Genomic DNA, 20076 nt, shown 5'->3' on the forward strand with positions numbered 1-20076 from the left:
TAACAGCATTCACTTCTTCAGCAATTTGTTGGCGCAGACCCCACGGTCCAGCCTTTACTCCTTACATGCATCAGTGAGCCTCGGCGTTTCATGACCCTGTCGCCGGTTCACCACTGTTCCTTCTTGGGACAACTTTTAATAGATACTGACCACTGCAGACTGGGAATAGCCCTCAAGAGCTGCAGTTTTGGAGATTCTCGGACCCAGGTGTCTAGCAATCAGAATTTGGCCCTAATCAAACTCACTCAAATCCTTACGCTTGCCCATTTTTCTTGCTTCTAACACATCAGCTTTGAGAACAAAATGTTCCCTTGCTGCCTAATATATATCCCACCCATTAACATGTGGCATGATGAAGAGATACTCAGTGTTATTCACTCACCTGTCATAATGTTATGCCTGGTCAGTGTATATTGGGTGAACAGATATCACATAGAAACTAAATTTGATGAATAATAGTGGCACAGCCGGTAAATTGTCACATATCATGTCACATGTCCTTGGTTCTCCCCAATACTTCCAACCTACAAAAAAGCATGCCAGTATTAAGATGTAACTACTTAGTGTTCCTGGGATATGCTTCAGATATACTGGGACCCTAACCAAAAAAAGTCATTATGGTGAATCATAATAGTCTCAGTAGTCTGACATTTGTTTTTCATTACTCCATACAATATTTTCAATAAACAACAATAAAAAAAATGTAAAAACACATTTTTCGATTTTATATTTTATTCAATGTTCAGCCAGTCAAAATGGGGAATTGGGAAAAGGTTTCTTTTTGCTGGAAAGAAACTGAAAGAGGATCGGACATTTCGACAATTTTTTTTTCCCATTTCATTACAAGACAAAGTATTATCACATATAGAACAAGATAGAACTCCAGAAGTACAACATGCTTCAAATGACATACTGTAACACATACAGAAACAACAGCATAGAAAGTTGACAGGTAGAAAGTTTACAAAACACACAGCCTTTAGACCTACAAACAACACCATAAAGGATTTTAGAGGACTCAGGGTCTAAACAATTTTCGCTTTTGTTTATGTAAATTCCCTGGAAATTAAATAATGCTGATTTTTTTTTTTTACATTTATCAAATGCATATTCAAATGATTAGCCTACCTAACAATTGCCTGTGTAAGAATGGATAAAAATAACTCAAATAAATTTAAAGCAAGCTCACAAGTACAGCTTTTATGGGCCATGTCATATAATATTACAAGACAAAAATATGTTTAAAAAAAAAAAAAACTGAATTAAAAACAATGTATTAAATAGGCTAAATCTATTAAATATGATAAAACAATTAAACTTTATGATTTTATCTGTGATTATTATTTTATCACAGTTTGATCCATGAACGAGATGAATGTTTTCATATCCTTTACAATGTTTTGATTGTCATCACTGTTTGTTGACTGTTACCTCAAACATTTTCACACTGAAAATATTTATATGCAGTGTCTGACAAAATTCTGATTTGTTGTTTTGATCAATATTAAAAACAGCTGTAAAAGATCCACTACAGAACTCAAATCAAATGTACCATAATAAAATAATGCTCTGCCAATAAGCATGGAGACATTAGAATTACAGTAGAAACATTATCAGGGACGGTTGAATTGCATTATCATTTCAGTATTTATAATTACAAACAAACAAACAAACATAATTAGAGTTTGGATCTCTGCCCTTGATATTAAGATATTGAGCTACTTTGCACAATGTACAAAACCTTTTTTTAGCTTCTCATCTACAAATTTTATTAAATCTTCAAGAATATTTGCTCAAAGCATCAGACTTTTTTTTAAAGGATAATGCGTTGTCAAAACTTTAGTTTGTCAAAACTAGTTTAACAGACTTATGATTATGATAGCAAAGACCAAACAGGAAGTGAGGGCAACAAGTCTGCCTCTTCACACCAAATTTGATATACATGAATTTGAGGTAGTCATTTTGACACACGTCTTAATAGGGGCACTATAACATACAACTAGTGGTTTCCCTGGAACTGCTGTGTGAGTTGGGTACGCTACATCTGTCTGCTAGTCTGACTCACTCGATTGGTTGAAAAATATTTTGTCTGACAAAAGTCTGAAATGCTGTCTTTTGGTAAGGCTTAGGGATTCAGAATTCAGATCAAAGAAGACATAAAATAATTCTCGACCAATGACTATGGCCTACATACGAAGCAATTTCCTATTAACCCATACACAAGAAACATTGAACAAATGGTATTTGTTGATTAGTGATAAAAGAAAGAAACTTACAAACTAGTAGGAACAATAATGCAATTGAAGTTCATGTGGGTGCCCTATTAAAGAAAAGTAGTAGTTCTGTTATGCTGAAGGGGCATTTTGCTGGTATGGTTCGGGTTCATTTGTACAGAGAAAGCGATGCTACAAATATCGTAACAAATGAATTATCTTAAAATAAAACATGTCTCTTCAAGGATGACAATGTCCATTTTAACAAAACATCAGGGTATGCAACATGGATTTATCATATCTCAACCCACTTGAACACCTATGGGATGATTTGGATTGATATGTTTATCTAGTATCAAAAATCATCAACACACCAAATGTGGGAAGATTTTTGCTTTTCATCCCTTCAGTACAGATCCAAATACATATAGAGTCTATGCCAAGGTATGCGTTTAATATCTTAGCAAGATGTGTAACACAGTGGTTGACAATGGCTTGTGTTTACCATATATACATACTATAAAAATGTGATGTCCTGACCGTTAGCCCCATATTTGCTTTTGGAACATTCCATTCCAAAAGACCCCTCTTTGCTGTTATATTAATCTTCAATCTTATTGGATGTTTCTCTAAAATATTCTGGACTGTGTCTATGTAGATTTGTTGCCCATTCATCCATAAGAACATTAATGTGCTCTGGCATTGATGTCGATTGAGGAGGTCTGGTTCGCAGTAAACGTTCCAATCCAACAAAAAACACATAGGTGATTGTTGAGATCAAATCCTTCTTTAGATCACACAAGTTCTTCCACACCGAACTTGGCACTCCATATCTTTATGAACCTCGTTTTGTGTACAGGTGCATTGTCGTGCTAGAACAGGTTTGAATTAGACGCCATAGCTCAGGTAAAGGGAAATCTTAATCCTAAAACATTCAAAGACCTTCTAGACAATTGTAGGGATCAAACTTTGCCAGCAGTTTGTGGAAGACCCACATATTTCCATAGTGGCCAGGTATCCACACACTCTTAGCAATATCGTATAAGTAGAAATAGAATTCATACTACATATTAGTTTCTATTAGACAAGTATGAAAGGTAATGCAATCATCTGACCAGAACTTTTTCAATAGGCTGACCCAGGATTTGGCATTCCTAGTTGCAATAATAGTGATTAGATGCTACTTTGTGGCCAGTCATCTTTATAAAATAAATATTTTTGCTAATTTGCCCAGTGCAAAATAAAATAAGGCATTAATAAAACAGAATAAAGACAACAATGACTTAAGCAAGCTTGCATCCCCACAGTGTAAATGTCCATTATGGTTGTTACACAATTGACTGGCCCAACACAATCGATAATAATAAATGGTTAAATTTCTAGATATCTACAATGTTCAAGTCTATATAAAAATAAATCAGTTACACTGTATGTGTACAACTTTAAGAGTGTGTGCAGAAATGTAAAACATCACATATTACCGTAAAGACAAACTCCTCGTATTGAACCCATTCACACACTCAGGCATCGTTGCTGTTCAGACATTCATACCTGCAATTAAGTAAGGCTAGTTTCTTTATAGGGATTGGGATTGGGTTGCTCTCATAAACATTGTAATTTTAACTTGCTTGGTCTAAAGCCTAATCATGAAAGTGGATTCTGGGCAATGGCTGGATGACTTTGGCAGTGAATGACTGTCCCTGTCTGTACTTTACAGATTTTTTCTGTCCGTTAAGTGTTGATTTTTTTTTTTTTTCATTCCTACTTGACTGCACAAAACTAATCATGTCAGATTAGTCAATTTTGTTTTCAGTTTACCTTTGGGTTTGCCAGTACAGGCTACCTAACACTAATGCAGCAAAGACACAAAAGTAGAGAGAGACAGGAAGAAAAATGAACTGTGGTACAATTGTGGACACTGCACTGAGCATTCAGGTTTACTATCTCATTTGCCTTTGCCTCCCTCCATGGTCTTTAATCTCTGTAGTCACTAAATGCAGTCAAATGTCTTAGAGGCCTTCATCAAAGGTGTTAGAACGTCCTTTGCCACCTCTACATCTGTGGAACGCATCTAATGCCAAATGATTATCATGACTTCCACTTGAATTGTTTCCCAGTGGGAATCGACAGTTCTGACCCAACAGCCTCTGTGCTGCCTCCAAGTGGTTGGTGCCCCTCTGGTAACTAATATTTAGATGAGGCTTGGTTCCCAGACCTCCAAGCAGACGGTCTGATGGACTGCTTTCTCTGAGATGTTCTTCATCATCAGTATCAGCATCAATGTACCTGTTGATAGAGGAATCGTGAAATGTAAAAATGGTGGGTGTAAGTGCAACTCCCTCTGGAGTTTTTGGTGGAGTCCTGCTGCTAGCTGTAGTGTAAATAGATACTTCTGGGCTGATCAAGGAGCGATCTGAAGGAGCGGAGCAGTCTGATAAAAGGCCACCAGCTGGACTCGAATCCCCGTAACTGTGATGATTCACTCTAAGAGAACAGGTTTTCAGAAGATTTTCACCATGATGTGAACCCTCTATATCAGGAGGTTTTGCAGCTGAACACGGTGGAGTAAGCATGGATTCATGTTCCATGGTGGTCTGAAGGCTTGGATTAGCACTGACCCGTCCCGATAATCCAGAACTGTGTGAAAAACGAGAACTCTCTGGCAGGGACAATGGCAGGGACACTGCTGGACTAAAAGGGAATCGTGCATTTTCTTGGAAGTCTGTGGCACAGCTGATGTAGCTGTCAATACTGGACAGACTTTTCATATCCACCACTCCTTCATGAGCACCAAATGGACCAACTCTTTGACCTGGCAAAGTACCAAGCTCAATCTCATCCCTTCTGTTACCTGCTCGGTTTGAACTCCTGTCTTTGGTGTTGAGGTTGGGTTGTGACTGAGTCTTGGTCATCTGGTTGTACACTTCCTCTAATTTTTGTGAATTAAGCCTCTGAGGGCTGGAGGCCCTGGCTTTGCTCGGGGAACCCTGTTCTTGATTGAATGTGTGATTGGAACTGGTGTCTGAAGCAGCTCTTTTGGATGACCATTTCCAGCGACTAGGTGAAAGATGGTTGTCTTGAAGCTTCTCTGCTTTCTCCATCACCACCACATCAAGAAGCTCTGCACCACGGGAAAAGGCATCCCTGACATTCATAGACACTATGCTGCCATTGCGTTTAGCTCGTTCTAAAGCCTCACGTCTCTTGACGGCTTTTTCTTGTCTCTTTTGCTCCTTATAGAACTCAGAGAAGTTGTTCACAATAATAGGTATAGGGAGTGCAATGACCAGCACTCCAGCAATGCAGCAGAGACCGCCAATTATCTTGCCTAACAATGTCTTTGGATAAATGTCCCCATATCCCACTGTAGTCATGGTTATAGTAGCCCACCAGAAGGAGGCAGGTATGCTCTTGAACTTTGTGTCATCTTCATCCTTTTCAGCAAAGAAGACCAAACTTGAGAAGATCATGATGCCCATTGCTAAAAAGAGTATTAGCAGGCCAAGTTCATTGTAACTACGTCGTAACGTGAAGCCGAGTGACTGTAGCCCAGTAGAGTGACGAGCTAATTTTAGGATTCGCAAAATTCTCATAATCCGAAAGATCTGCACCACTCGCCGCACATTCTGAAACTGCAGTACACTTTTGTTGGACTCTGTGAGGAAGATGGTAACATAGTATGGAAGAATAGCCAACAGGTCAATGACATTGAGTGGACCTTTGAAAAACTTCCATTTATTGGGTGCAGAGAGAAAGCGAAGGAGATACTCCATGGTAAACCAAGCAATACAAACCGCCTCAACATGGGCCAGTTGAGGGTTGTCTGTGCTCTGGCCAAACTCATCTGTGTCTTGCAGTTCTGGAAGTGTGTTGAGAGACAGAGCGATGGTAGACAGCACAATAAACAATATAGAGATGATGGCCAATATCTGTAGATATGAAAAATCAGAAAACACAAATAGAGAAAATTTAATTAATGAGGGTTATGTTCTACAATTCATAGAGATTGCATATATAATTGTTAAATATGTTTAGATCAATGGTTCTTTGTCATGCAGATGTGTACACTCAATGTCCACTTTAATAGGAACACATAAAGACAGGCTATGGGTAAAATAAAAAGTGGGATCTCAGTGACAAACTGTGGCGTGGTAGCTGGTGCCAGTTAAGCTGGTCTAAGTATTTTAGAAACTGCTGATCTCCTGGGATTTTCACACACAACAGTGTGAAAAACTAAAATTATTGAGTGAGCAACAGTTCTGAGGGTGAAAAAGCCTTGTTAAAAAAAGAGAGGTCAGAGGAAAAGAGCCAGATTGTTTTGAGCTGTCAGGAAGAATATAGTAACTCATGTTAGAATTAGAATTGTAGTGAACTAAAAATTATCTCAGAATGCACTTTGAGGTGTATGGGAAAGAAATACCAAAATGGTTTTACTTCTGTCAACCAAGAACAGAAACCTGATTGTATAATGGGCATGGAGGAATCCAAAGTGAAAAATTTAAGATTATAAAAAAAAACCCTTCTGTCAGCTCAGACCATGATCCTCTGCAGATATGATATACATATATATTTATATTGTTGCACCATTTTAAGGTAAACTATCTGTATAAAAGCTGCTGAACATAAAAGCCCCAGAAGATTTGTACTTCTTTTTATGGATAGCTATAATTAGGGATACATACAATTCGTATAACCTGAGCTGAGAGCGCCACTAAGGTTCTGACAAATTCAGTGGGCCAAACTTTACCTTCAACTAAAGTATACAGTATAGTAATGACTTACAAACATATATAAAGTCAGCGGCAGTGTCAGTTAATGTCAGTAAGGTCCACAAACAGTATATAATAATGAGTTAGGGTGTTAGAATAAAAAGACAAACTAATTTATTTAAATAAAACACTTCACTCTCTTAAAAACTTATAGGATTGATCCTTTTTTAAAAAATCTTTTTTGTGCATTTACTACTGAAATTACCTAATCCTGTTTAAGTGTTAATACAATAATATTTTCCTCAGAAAACAAACCTATCTAAAAACCCCAAAAAAACATGACAGAATAACAGGCACTTAGAATATTATATATAGTGCTCTGGGTAGACAGAAGAGTTGACATGTATATTTTTGGCATATTGCACAATTTTTTTTATGACAATATACATTCTGTCAAAGGAGTGTAGATGCACTGTATTTGGAATGGTTTTGCTGTGCTTCTTGTCAGAGGTGGGAAGTAACGAAGTACAAATACTTCATTACTGTAGATTTTTCTGGTATCAGTACTTGATTTCACTACTTATTTTTCAGACTTTTTACTTTCACTCATTACATTTTTACACAAATATCTGAATTTTCTACTCTTTACATTTTCAAAACAGACTCATTACTTTAGTTTGAATCTGTTTGGTGACATGATCAATATTGTTTCTTCTTACTGTGTGCCTTTTTTTTAGCACTTCAACCTATTTTCTGTCATTGCGTGGCTTTTTTAATCCACCACTGGTGTAGGCAGAAAGCAGAAGGCAGCAAGAAATATGGGGCTAACGTGGATGAGACAGAGGGAGTCAGTGATGTAAACATGATTGAGAACAGAGACATACCAGATCACCTGATCATCTTTTCTTTGCTTTGTGTTCTATATGGTGGATGTTCAGCCAGGATACATTCATTAGGTAACAAAATTTGAAATTAGTTTTTTGTGTTAATATATTAACTAGGACCGTCAATATTCAAATTCATTTAACGGCACCAATTTTTATTAATGCGTGATTAATGTAGCACGCATTTATATATATACATTTATATGTATTTATATGTTTATATGCATTTATATTTATATACATACATATATATATATACATATATATATATAAAACTCCATGGAAAAAAAATTTTTAATCAGTAAACAATTGTTTTTCCTGATGGTCCAAGTTTTAAATCAGCACCAACATGATGAACACAATTAACCCCCTGGGGTTGACAAACGTGCCGGCATGTTTTGTGGCATTTTTTCCCTCATAACGCTGAAACTAACTTATAATTACTGTCTTTTTTCATCGTACAGATAAAATCGATACATAATTCAAATCTGTAAAAAGTCAACTTTTTTTGTATACACATTATAACAACAAAACTCTGTGTTTTGTAAAATAAAGAAAAAAGACAGGGGGCGCTCTTTGCCATCTCTGTGGTTCTTTTTACAGAGACAAACAAAAAACATGGATCTCAGTGAATATATATATATATATATATATATATATATATATATATATATATATATATATATATATATATATATATATATATATTAATATTATTATATATTAATATATATATTAATATATATTAATATATATATTAAATATTTTAATCAATTGACAGCCCTTATATTAATATGACATGAGGTCCAGTTACCAGCGTGACCCTAAAACAGGTAGTAGTAACGGCTACTTTTTACTTAAGTACATGTCAGAGCTCAACATTCTTTATTTTAACTTGAGTAAAAAGTATAAGCAGTACTTGAACTTTTACTAGAGTCTTTAAAACATGAGTATCTGCACTTCTTCTTAAGTGAAGGATGTGTGTACTTTAGCCATCTCTGCTGCTTGGTATTATAATGGTGCAGTGGGCAGGTTGGTGAGGCTATGAAATATGTTGTCTATAAGGTTGCAGTAGCCCAAGCCTTGGTCTAATCTATTTACAATCGGGACTGCTCTGTCCATAGCACTGTATACCAGTCTCTCAAAGAAGAGCCTTTGTTCTTTTCAAAGTTTGGGTACTGCCACAGGTAAGCAAAAATATGTTTCTGCTTATAACATGTGACCGAGTTGAACTGGGAACACAATTATAAGGAGACGTACAGGTACACATTTGAAGGTCTGTTGCTAATAACAAAAGATCCTTATTAAAATGAACATTAAATTGATTAAATGCACATTTGTTCAAAGTTCCCCCACCTCTGCCCATGCAGAAACATTCTTATAAAAAAATGTTCTCTCTAACACATTCAGAAGAAAGCATCTCTCTCAGATGCAATTCACCTTTTAGCCACAACCAATCAGAGAAGAACAGCCCTGTTGCCATGGCAGCATGGCAAGATGTGAATGAAGAGCCTCACTGTTTACCTCTGCTTCACTATCTACTCGTTCAACATTTTTTGGCCTCGTTTATAATAATTTTCAAATAATTATAAATGATAAACCCTTCTATTGCTTGTTTCATGTAACTTATTTTTCTTTCTTTTTTCTTACAGTTCAAAACAATACATTTATAGCTAACGAACACTGCATATTATGGCATTTTGTATGCAGTAATAAATAGTCCTGAATCATATATGAACCAAAAAAATAAATCGTAACTGGTTGAATCAAACAAAGAGTTCTTTTTTTCTGAATTTTTGGCACATGTGTGTAGGGGTGTGTGTGTGTGTGTGTGTGTGTGTGTGTGTGTGTTTTCCTGTCTTAACAAACAATAAAACCAGCATGCATATTTGTAAGTATGTGCTGAAAAGGCTTACCCTCACCTTTGGCCATTCTATGCCTTTCTCTAGGAATTCTTCCTCTGACCTTGAACATGTTACTGCAGATCTGTCTCTATAGCAACCATGTCTATCCTACACATGAGGTCTAAGGCTTGTAAGTTCATAAAGATTTCATTCCCTGCCAGAGTATCTTCTATGTGTAGTCATCTGTATCCCAGTTTTTTGTCTGTATCTTGTATTCGTTAAAAAACACACACCTTGAGTTCAGAAGTCGAAATACTTGTGTCTTGAATGACTGGCAGCGGTATGCTATAATGATGTTCTCACATTTTTGACTTCAGTTACCGTCTTAATACTTACACAACTGGGAGCAGCCGACTGCTATCAATCCTTTTTAGCACAGTCTCAAAATGCAGATTGATAGAATTAATTCTGAAGGTCTATAGAAGAAAAAAATTGGTATTAAGTTAGGAAACTGTAAATGTATGGAGTTTAAGTAAATTTTGTAGTCAGGACATTCACATTGCGCATGACAGTCAGTGTGTTAGCAGACTGTTTCTAAGCCTGCCTCCAAGCCCTTCATAAAGTGACACAGTCTCCATGGTTACCAAGTAAAGACCATATTTTCCCCATTTTCCACAACATTTGAATGACAACGCATTCACACACGTACGCAAACGATCGTGGCAGTTCACAAAACCTTTTGAATGTCAATACTTCCAAGTCTTTACACTGCTTCATAAATGCCAGTAAAATTAGATTTCTGTTTTGTTTTCTTGCCCTTGAGACATGAACAAAAAATGCAGCTGTGCACTGCAAACACACACACACACACACACACACACACACACACACACACACACACACACACACAGCTGACCTAAATGACAGGTCTTTGGCATAGCCACATTTTCTCATATATTATTAATGTCACTGAGTGCTGGGGGAGAATCCTGTCTTGGTGTCTATATTTAAACCCACCCAGACAGTTAGAAAGCTATTTATAGTACAGTCGAGGGGACAACAGCAGTCTAGAAAAGAAAAGAAAATCTAGGAACTCTTTTTTATGCATACACACACACACACACACACACACACACACACACACACACACACACACACACACTGTTTTTATTCCCGTGTGAAGACCACAAATTGCCATAATTATTAATTCAACTTATTATTATTATATATATATATATATATATATATATATATATATATATATATATATTTTTTTTTTTTTTTTTTTAAGGAATATCATGTAATATATGAGTAACTGATGGCACAGTACCAACATGCCAACATGTATGCGTTACTGTATCAAAAATGGCAAAAGTACACACTTACTTTACTCAAGTGGAAGTACAGATACTTATGTTTAAAAAGACTGAAAGTTTTCACTCAAGTTAAAGTAAAGAAGTTTGGGCTCAGACATGTACTACTCCCTGTTTTATTGTCTTGCTGGTAACTGGACCTTTCATCATTTTAACATATTAATATGAAATTAATAAAAAATTTTGTTACCTAAAGTATTTAGGTGGAATAACCACCATATAAATCACAAGCAAAGAAAAGATGATGAGGATCAGGTGATCAGGAATGTCTCTTTTCTCAATCATGTTAGCTATACTTCTTGATGTCTTCTGCCTTGCTTGTTGTTAGCTTTGAAAACTAGTCTACGTCGGTGGTGCGTGAGAGCCGGGAAATGATACACCAGTGGTATGTCGAAAAAACAGCGCAATGACAAGAAATCGGTCGATGGGCTGAAAACGGTGTAATAAGAAGAAAAATATTGATCACGTCACAAAATAGATTCAAAATAAAGTAACAGGCCTGTTTTAAAAATGTAAGAAGTATTAAATACAGATATTTGTGTAAAAATGTAGAGAGAAAGTGAAAAGTTGTCTGAAATATAAATACTGAAGTAAAGTACTGATACCAGAAAAATCTACTTAAGTACAGTGAAGTATTTGTACATCATTACTTCCCATTTCTGTAATGTATTTTTGTTCGAGTGTGCAGAGATGTATGTACATAGAACAGAAAACATGCCTCATTCATGCTAACAGACTCTGAAAGAACTCACAAAGAACATACACACCAGCAACATGCACGATATTTAAGTGATACATATCATCCCACCCTACATTCACGCAAGCTAATCTTGGTAAAGACAGCTGTGCGTCCAAGCATATGACACTGTTGCTATGGCGACACTGACGACAGGCTTTTTAGCATTGCAGAGATGGAAGTGTGCGTGTGTGCGTGCATGCATGCGTGTGTGTGTGTGTGTGTGTGTGCGCGCGCGTGCGTGTGTGTGTGCTGTGAACGAGTGTGAGTGTGAAGATGAAGGCATTGATGAAAAACCAGAACAAAACCACTCCAGTTAAAAGGTGTAGGCAAGAGTGGTGTAAACATATAACACCAGAAAATATTTACATTTACTTGTATCTTAGCAGTTCACAATAACAAAAATACATTGCACATACTTCTCTGTAGACGTCTTGTGCTACGATTATTCATGCACACTTACTTCTCCTATCTTACAGGTGTGACAATATAATAGTATGTCTCATATCTTGTTTGGTGAGTGTAGAACACATTTTAAAACCAGGGCCAAAACAAAACCCACCTGCTGTGTTCAGGTCTAATGTGTTATTTTCTTCTAAATATCAGATAAATGCATAAATAGTTGAATCAGATTTAATGACCTCACCAAGGCAATGCGCATGAACACTTTCATAACTGGTGTTGTTGAGAATTGGTTTGTCCAAATTACCACTAGGGCAATATGCGAATATAAGTATAGAAGTATAGAATATAAGACTGTGTTTTCCGATGGACTGAAGTGCTCGTGGGGAAAGGTTCCGGTTATTCAAGATGAATGGTTTTGCTTACTCTAGGTTTTTTTTTTTTTTCTTTCAGATTTGGGGTTTTAGTCCAATCTGACCAGCCATAAAAAAATAAAACTGGTGTGAATACAATACACAAACAATATATGATTAAATATATAATTAATATGCATACAATATATGATGAAAAGCTTATTAACAACTATCTATCACTCCCAAGTATAGACATTTGGCAAATCTTTTGACCCCAAAGTTGGAAACATACAGTAGTATAGATTGCTTTTGTATGGTGGACCATTACAATTTCACTTCACTGGAACTACGAGTCCCAAACATTGTTTAGCACAGGTGGCATAGTCTTATGCAATGGCCAATGAAGACATGGTTCACCTAACTTGGTGAAGGAGAGCTTGAGATGCCCTGTCAAAGGCCTGACCTCAACCCCAGTTGAATGCTTTTGGGATGAATTGGAATGCTAACTGCACTTTCTTGCCTTACACCAGACCTGAAGAAGCAAAACTACCCTCTGTACCTCCAAGCCTTCCACTGACCACAATGCATCAAATCTAGCTGTATTTAAAATGACCCTTGTTGACCTTTATATACTTTCTGAGTCACTGGTCTCCCTTAGCACTCATTTTAAGAGAAAATATGACACTATGATAATATGCAAAAAATAGTGGTACATTTTAATTCCAGCAACATATTGGTATTCCAAAAACAAAGACAAAAACCATTATTATATCAAAACACTTTAATTGTAGAAATATTGACTGTACTGTCCTGTCATTTCAAATGACAGGACAAGGTTTTAAGGTTTATGGTTTTATACTTTACTGCTTTGCTGATCCCATTTACTTAATAAATCACAATTAATTGAGTATAACCTTGAGAGGCAGTTATGTGAGAATTTGGACTCTGCAGCTTCTGTAGCAATAGCTGTCTTCACTATTTTCCACTTGCAAACACATTTCTTTTTGAATGGCATTTTGAAATAATGTTATACACAAAATAAATTATTTAACAGCAGCAAACATACTGCATTGTATCTTTGGCTATGTTTTGCTCCAAATTCTTTTCTCACTGCCATGACGTCACAAAGAAACACTGAGAGTCACATTATAGACTCAGCACACACACTGCACACTCTTACTTCAGCACCAAAACACAAGGCATCACCATGGAAACCAGTGTAGTTCACCATGGAAACATGACTTGCATGTCAATGGTGGCGGTGAATGGAATTGCTGCGATTAAAGGTGCAAGTATTCACACAGCATTTATGCATATATTATGTGCACTTCAAAACCTTGTCAGCACTGACACTAATCAGCCATAACATCAAAACCACTAACATTGATTATCTTATTACAATGGCACCTGACAGGTTTGGGCTATTAATGACTTATTGATTTTATTATTTATTTAATTATTTAATGTGAATTATACAAATTTTAAATGCAAATTAAAAAAAAACATTTAACACCAGTATTGTGAGTCAGCTAAATACCATCTTGTGAGCATGCCCAAACATGACAATAGATTTCAACAACTCACAAAGTGGTACATCATTTAGGAAAAAAACACTATTAACATAAAGACATCTTTCCCTGGAACCTGCTCAACAAGTTCTTGTCAGATTGATGCTGGATCTGGATGAAACGCCACCTAGGCATTTCACCGAACAACCGTTGCAAATGTGGTGGAAAGAATCACTTTGATACCACATTATGAGGAATCTCAACATATTAATATTCACTGGAAAGATAAGTTAACTGCCAAGATAACTGTTCCAATCTCACAACTCTAACAGGTGGTGTTAAACTTTGTAGATGTTAAAAGTAGTACTTTATTTTTATGGATTTTCTGGTACAACAAAACTATATGTAATGCCCAAGAAGTAATTGCATCGTGTATAGACACACATTGCCTACACGCAGTCTAAATCTGCTGGACCTGTATATTATAATTTGCAGCCCTCGCACTGAATCGGTGCATTCTGTCCCACATAGTTTTTCAAGATATCTACTGGTGGAGGCCTTCATGATGCAGAAATCTCTAGAGATTTCCATCAACCTACACTAAACCCCGGACCAATAATTGCAGCCCTTTTAATACCTATTTAATTAAAGCCGCAGTAATTACACATAGGAATATATGCCCAATGGAAAAACAATGCATTCATGGTGGCCTGGGAAAACACTTCATGGTGACATTATGACATTCTATTGCAATATCTGGAAACTGGTGTTGCTCTTTAGCATCTCAATCTCAAATAATGTAAGAACACTTTAAATTCTGGCTTTGCCAGAAAAAGGAAAAACAAACTGTGGAGACAAGCATTCATTTCATGTTTTGTAATAAAATTCTCAATTGCAAAAAACATTTTATAGGTAAAATGATTGAATACATCAAAATAAAATATTGTCAGAAAACAGGCTATAACAAAGCAAGCACCATATCTTCTCCACATTTATAATCTAATACAATTGGTGGCACTTTGATTGAAAATAAGCAATCATTTTTATCACATCTATCATCCACATCGAAAGTGTCTCTGATCTCACGGATATCCGAATGAAAAGCTTGTAGTTGTAGTAGAATACAAAGGAAGTACATCAGTTCTAGTGGACTGTTCAAGATCTTTTATAAAAACAGAGGCTTTGATAACAGAGGCATCTTTCCTTAGAACTTGCTCAACGAGCTCTTATAAGATTGATGCTGGATTAGGAGGCAACGCAGGCATTTCACTGAACAAACTTTTCAAATGTTGTGGGAGAAGGACTTGGATGACACAATATGAGGAACCTTTTTTCTTAGGAATCACTGGAAACATATTGAAGATAACTGTTCCATTTGAACAGCTTGGACAGGTGGTGTTAAACTTGTTGATAAAGAAAGAAGTACTCTATTTTTATGAACCTTCTGATACAATAAGTCTATATGTAATCCCCCAAAGAAACACAACACATAGCAAGAGCAGCATGTGACATTACATGGTCATCTATTCACCAAACCAGAGAATGCACTTCTCCAAAACACTTAAAATTCCTTTGCCAGCAACAGACTGGCAAGTCGAAACCTTAATGGACAGCAAAAGTGTGGAATCTCACTCCAGGCTCTTGAGAAATTGCGGCAGATAAAGGTGACTCGCTTTCAGAAAGGCTGTAATAAGTTTACGTGCCCCTAGAGAGATGCCATTTATTGTGTTGTGATGCGCTCCATATACACATTTAGCGTAGTCAGGGACTTGCTGCTGTCTAGCAGTCCCTGAAGAAAAGTTTGCAATTTGTCCCAGACCCATTTGCTGAGCAGCATTCGTGGAACAGCTTCCATTAAAGAAAATGTTGCCCTAGGAGCTCTTGCATTCAAATGTTTCCTGGAAATAAAAATACATATCGGAGCACCATTAGACACTATACAAACTGGCAAAACTGACTGTAGATGTTTAGCTGCTACTAAAAGCAATAATAAGTGAAAGCAGATTGTTTACAGGTTTTTTCCCCCTAGATTTATTCTGACAGAATCTGTGCCATCATTGCTCTAAGATGCCTAAATGTACTCGTAATACAATTTCGGGTTATATATGCATATGATATAAAAGTCTGATATAATGCTGGTGGAAAGCAAACATGATTAGTTGTAACTGTAGATCTGAAAGAAAAAAATTGCACATTTAATTGCTGTTTGAGAAAGGAAATGTATTTACTTGCTCAACAGCAGAATGATGTATGCTTTCCTTTTGGGTAGTAACCTAGGTGTTCCCAAAGTGTGTCTGAGCTGCATTAGAGCACCTGCATCAACAGCACCTGTGTATGTTCCATTATTAGGACAACTGGCTTCGGGGAAGGATAGCAGATGTTTAGCCAGACAAATGTCTTGATCATGCATGTGGAAATGCTAGGTCTTAAAGGTAATCACAATTCTTTGCAGACTGTTCAGTGGCTTAAGGCTTGACATTCATGCCAAACAACCCTTCTTGATAAAGTACTGAGACATTTCAATTATGAATGCGGGCAATAATTGCTAGAGGCCAAACATCGCTCAGTAAAGGTTTAGAAGGAATCTATATGTTATGTGTACATATAAAATAATTAAAGCGGGTATATAGCTTTTATTAATTTATTATTCATTACGTGAAAAAAATCTGGATTAAGTGATGAAATTGCAAGTGGCCACACATCGCCTATGCACAGCTATAAATCTGCTTGGACAGGATATTATAATTTGCAGCCCTCGCACTGAACCTGGGTATTCACATACTTTTTCAATGTCACCCAAATGTCCTGTTCCTGTCAGCCATATCACACACGCATGTTCTGCAAAATTTCAGTAGCCCATAAGTGGTGTCACACATAGTGGAGCAAATCAGTCCCATGGTAGAGTTTTACATTAACCACCGCAAGACTACAAAATAGATTAGGCATGAATTCTCTGGAAGTGGACAGATGAACACCCGTTTTAAAAGTTGCCTACCTTTTATCATTTTACACTTAGGTAGTTTAGCTAAGGTGAAAACATGTACAAAAGAGTGGACGTTAATCTGTTTGCTAACTGACTCACTCTTTGATGTGATTTAATAGACAGGGTAAAGACAAGCGCTTTAGGCCAGGATGCATTGGAACACAATTTCCCAACAGTGGGTGTATGATAATACAGCTGTTTTGGATGAAGCTTCAGCATGCTCCATTTTTAATTGCCCTATTCTGTCTAAATACACCAGTCTTACCATACCTATATCTCAACCAAACACTGCAGTTTTATGCGAATGTGATGAGAAACACGGGACTGAAACTTTCTTCTTGTAAAGATAATGTTTTGGAGCTTTTGCAAAGTCAAATAAAATTATCCATTTCTGCGTCTACCTTAAAAATAGGTGCTGTAATCTATACACAAGGAGGTAACTACTGGAAGCTCATAAACTGCTCAAAACCTCTTGTGTGGAACATCACCTGCTGTTTGTGTGCTTTGTAAGACACCATAAAGGGTAATAGCACCATAAAGAAAACAGTTGCACAAGCATAATTCAATGAAGGTCAAGAGGTGCCTTTCTCTATTAAATGCCAATTGAAGCATGACCTCTTATAGCTGCCTCCTGGATGGTACTTAGTAGAGTGTCATATTTTACAATAGGAATTGCACCATATACTAGGGATGCACCGAATATTTGGCCACCGAAAATCTTCGGCTGAAAATCGCCCAAAAGTGCATTTTTTCGGCCGAAAGACTTTGATCACCGAAACAACACGGCCAAAACAGTTTGTTGTGATGACGCAAACAGAAACCGCGGCCTGCGCGTGCATGTCTGAAGCAACATGTCTGCGGTGTGGACGTATTTCAGTATATCTGAGAAAGACCCACGGATAGCGATTTGCAAAACATGTAATGCCGAAATTTCGTCTGCAAAGACTTTCTCCACGTCGGGTTTAATTTATCACCTGAAATCCAAACATTCCGATCGCTATGCTGAATATGAGAGGAACGCGGCACAGAAAAGCAAAACCCCTCCGAGCACGCGCACTCCGTCTGTGACGTTTTTGAAAAGGCAGGAAGTTTCCCAGTGATACTGTTGTATTGTTGTATCTTTAAGCAGTTGCACTTGTTCTGAATGCACTTTGTTTTTATGAAAGAATATTTTTAATTTTACAAACTTTCAGCAGGCCAGAGGGCCTGTACATTATTATTTAATGTACACATGAGTGCATTTAAGTTGAACATTTAAGTTTGAATTTTAATTTATTTTATCCTGTGCATTGTTGCAATGTGCTATAAATAAATATTTTCATAATTTGTACTTGATTTATTCTTTGAAACTTTAATATTAATTTATGCAATTGAAATGCCTTGATGTTAGTAAGTTTAGTACACAGTCATAGCCATAAATGCAATGGTAATAATAATTGGCATAATTTCTTTCGGTGTTTCAGTTTTCGGCCTTGCTTTCCTCTTTTTCGGTTTTCGGTTTCGGCTCAGAATTTTCATTTCGGTGCATCCCTACCATATACCTTTTCTATATTTTGCAAACTGGATGTTTTGAATGTGCTAAATCATATAGCCCATGTGCTATGTGGAAATACATGAGCCATTTTTTTCTACTGCAAAAGACATATATTTTGCTGGTACTACTTGACAGTGTTGCTTCTATGATTTCAGTTTTAAATTGTGTTTTATTGCATCCCTGTACTAAAAGCTCAGCATAAAAGTTAATGAAATGCAATTTAATTGAATGAGGCTAGAACACATGATTTAAGGCTGAAATTCAAAAAACAAAAGCATGCAAAAATAGTAGCAATTATTAATAATTAATATGAATATAGTAATGTCATGTGAAATAATTCATGTAGTCAACAATGAGACTTAAATAATCTTTTATACTTTCAAGAATCTTCTATGAGCCAGGTGGGCTAACAGATGAGCGAGCTGAGAATGTGGAGCCCTAGTAAAGTCGAGTTAAGGCAATGGATGAGACATTAGATATAGTCTAATTCTTCGTTATTCATATCATCTGCTTAATAATGTTCACACTCAAAATATCTGTAAAAATGTATGCATAAAATGCCCCTCATCCTCCCCACCCACTTCTAAGGTTATTTAGATCTGTGATAAACACTTCATGAAACCGTGAACTAGAAAATGAGGCATTTAATAATGAGCAGTGTAGATAATTTAAGTCCCTTTCTAATTGCGTAACTGTCAAATTAAGATCAGTGATTGTGATGGCTCAGCTTAAGCTATCTGTTCAAAAGACACAGCATACTTAGTTCTGTGGCTTGTTGATTTACCTCAACACAACTCATGAAAATCAAGATATCTACTGGTGGAGGCCTTTATATTCCAGACCTCTCTAGAGATTTCTAAGTCATTCTATGTCTGACAACAACCTACAATGAAACCCTGGATAAATAATTGCAGCCCTTTTTATTACCTATTTAATTAAAGCCACAGTAATTACACTTTGGAATATATGCCTACTGAAAAACAATGCATTCATGGTGGCCTGTGAAGACTCTTCACATGGCGACATTATGACATGACACATCTCAAGTTATGTAAGAGCATATCTGGTTATGCTAGCATTCCATGTTTCATAATAATATTCCTAATTGCAAAAACCTTTTTAAATGAATGAATTCACAATTTATGATTAAAACTGTGCTTATCTTAAGTTTATATTATTTTTAGAAAGCACACTACAGCAAGCAAATCCCGTAGAATTATAAACTAATCAAATTGGTGGCATTTTAAAGAAAAACAATTAATCAATGTGATCACATGTCATCCGTCTCAGTCATATCTGGATGAAAAGCCTATAGTTGTAGTACTATACAAAGGGACTACATCCAGTTCTAGTGGATTGTTGAAGATACTTTGTGAAAACAGAGGCTTTCAGATAGGAGAGTGAGACCCTTTTTGGTCATGTAGGTTTCCTGGTCTTTTGTTAAAAGTGTGTAATCCTGAGCTTTCCGAACCGCAGTTAAAGCTTTTCAGGCTGTTGTGGCTTTACAACAGAATTAAAGTAGAGGGTGACTTCTGTA

The 20076-nt window shown here is 36.5% G+C and overlaps 1 protein-coding gene across 1 annotated transcript in view; it reads right to left on the minus strand.

The window, feature by feature from the left end:
• Positions 1-714: 714 nt before the first annotated feature.
• kcnb1 (potassium voltage-gated channel, Shab-related subfamily, member 1) overlaps positions 715-20076 on the minus strand; it is a 31249-nt gene continuing 11887 nt past the window's right edge. The window contains exon 4 of the mRNA XM_046859820.1: positions 715-6142. Within this exon, the coding sequence (XP_046715776.1) occupies positions 4223-6142 (1920 nt within the window). The 3' untranslated portion in view covers positions 715-4222. The remainder of the gene's footprint in view (positions 6143-20076) is intronic.

Source organism: Silurus meridionalis, chromosome 1 (assembly GCF_014805685.1).
Source record: "Silurus meridionalis isolate SWU-2019-XX chromosome 1, ASM1480568v1, whole genome shotgun sequence".
NCBI lineage: Eukaryota > Metazoa > Chordata > Actinopteri > Siluriformes > Siluridae > Silurus > Silurus meridionalis.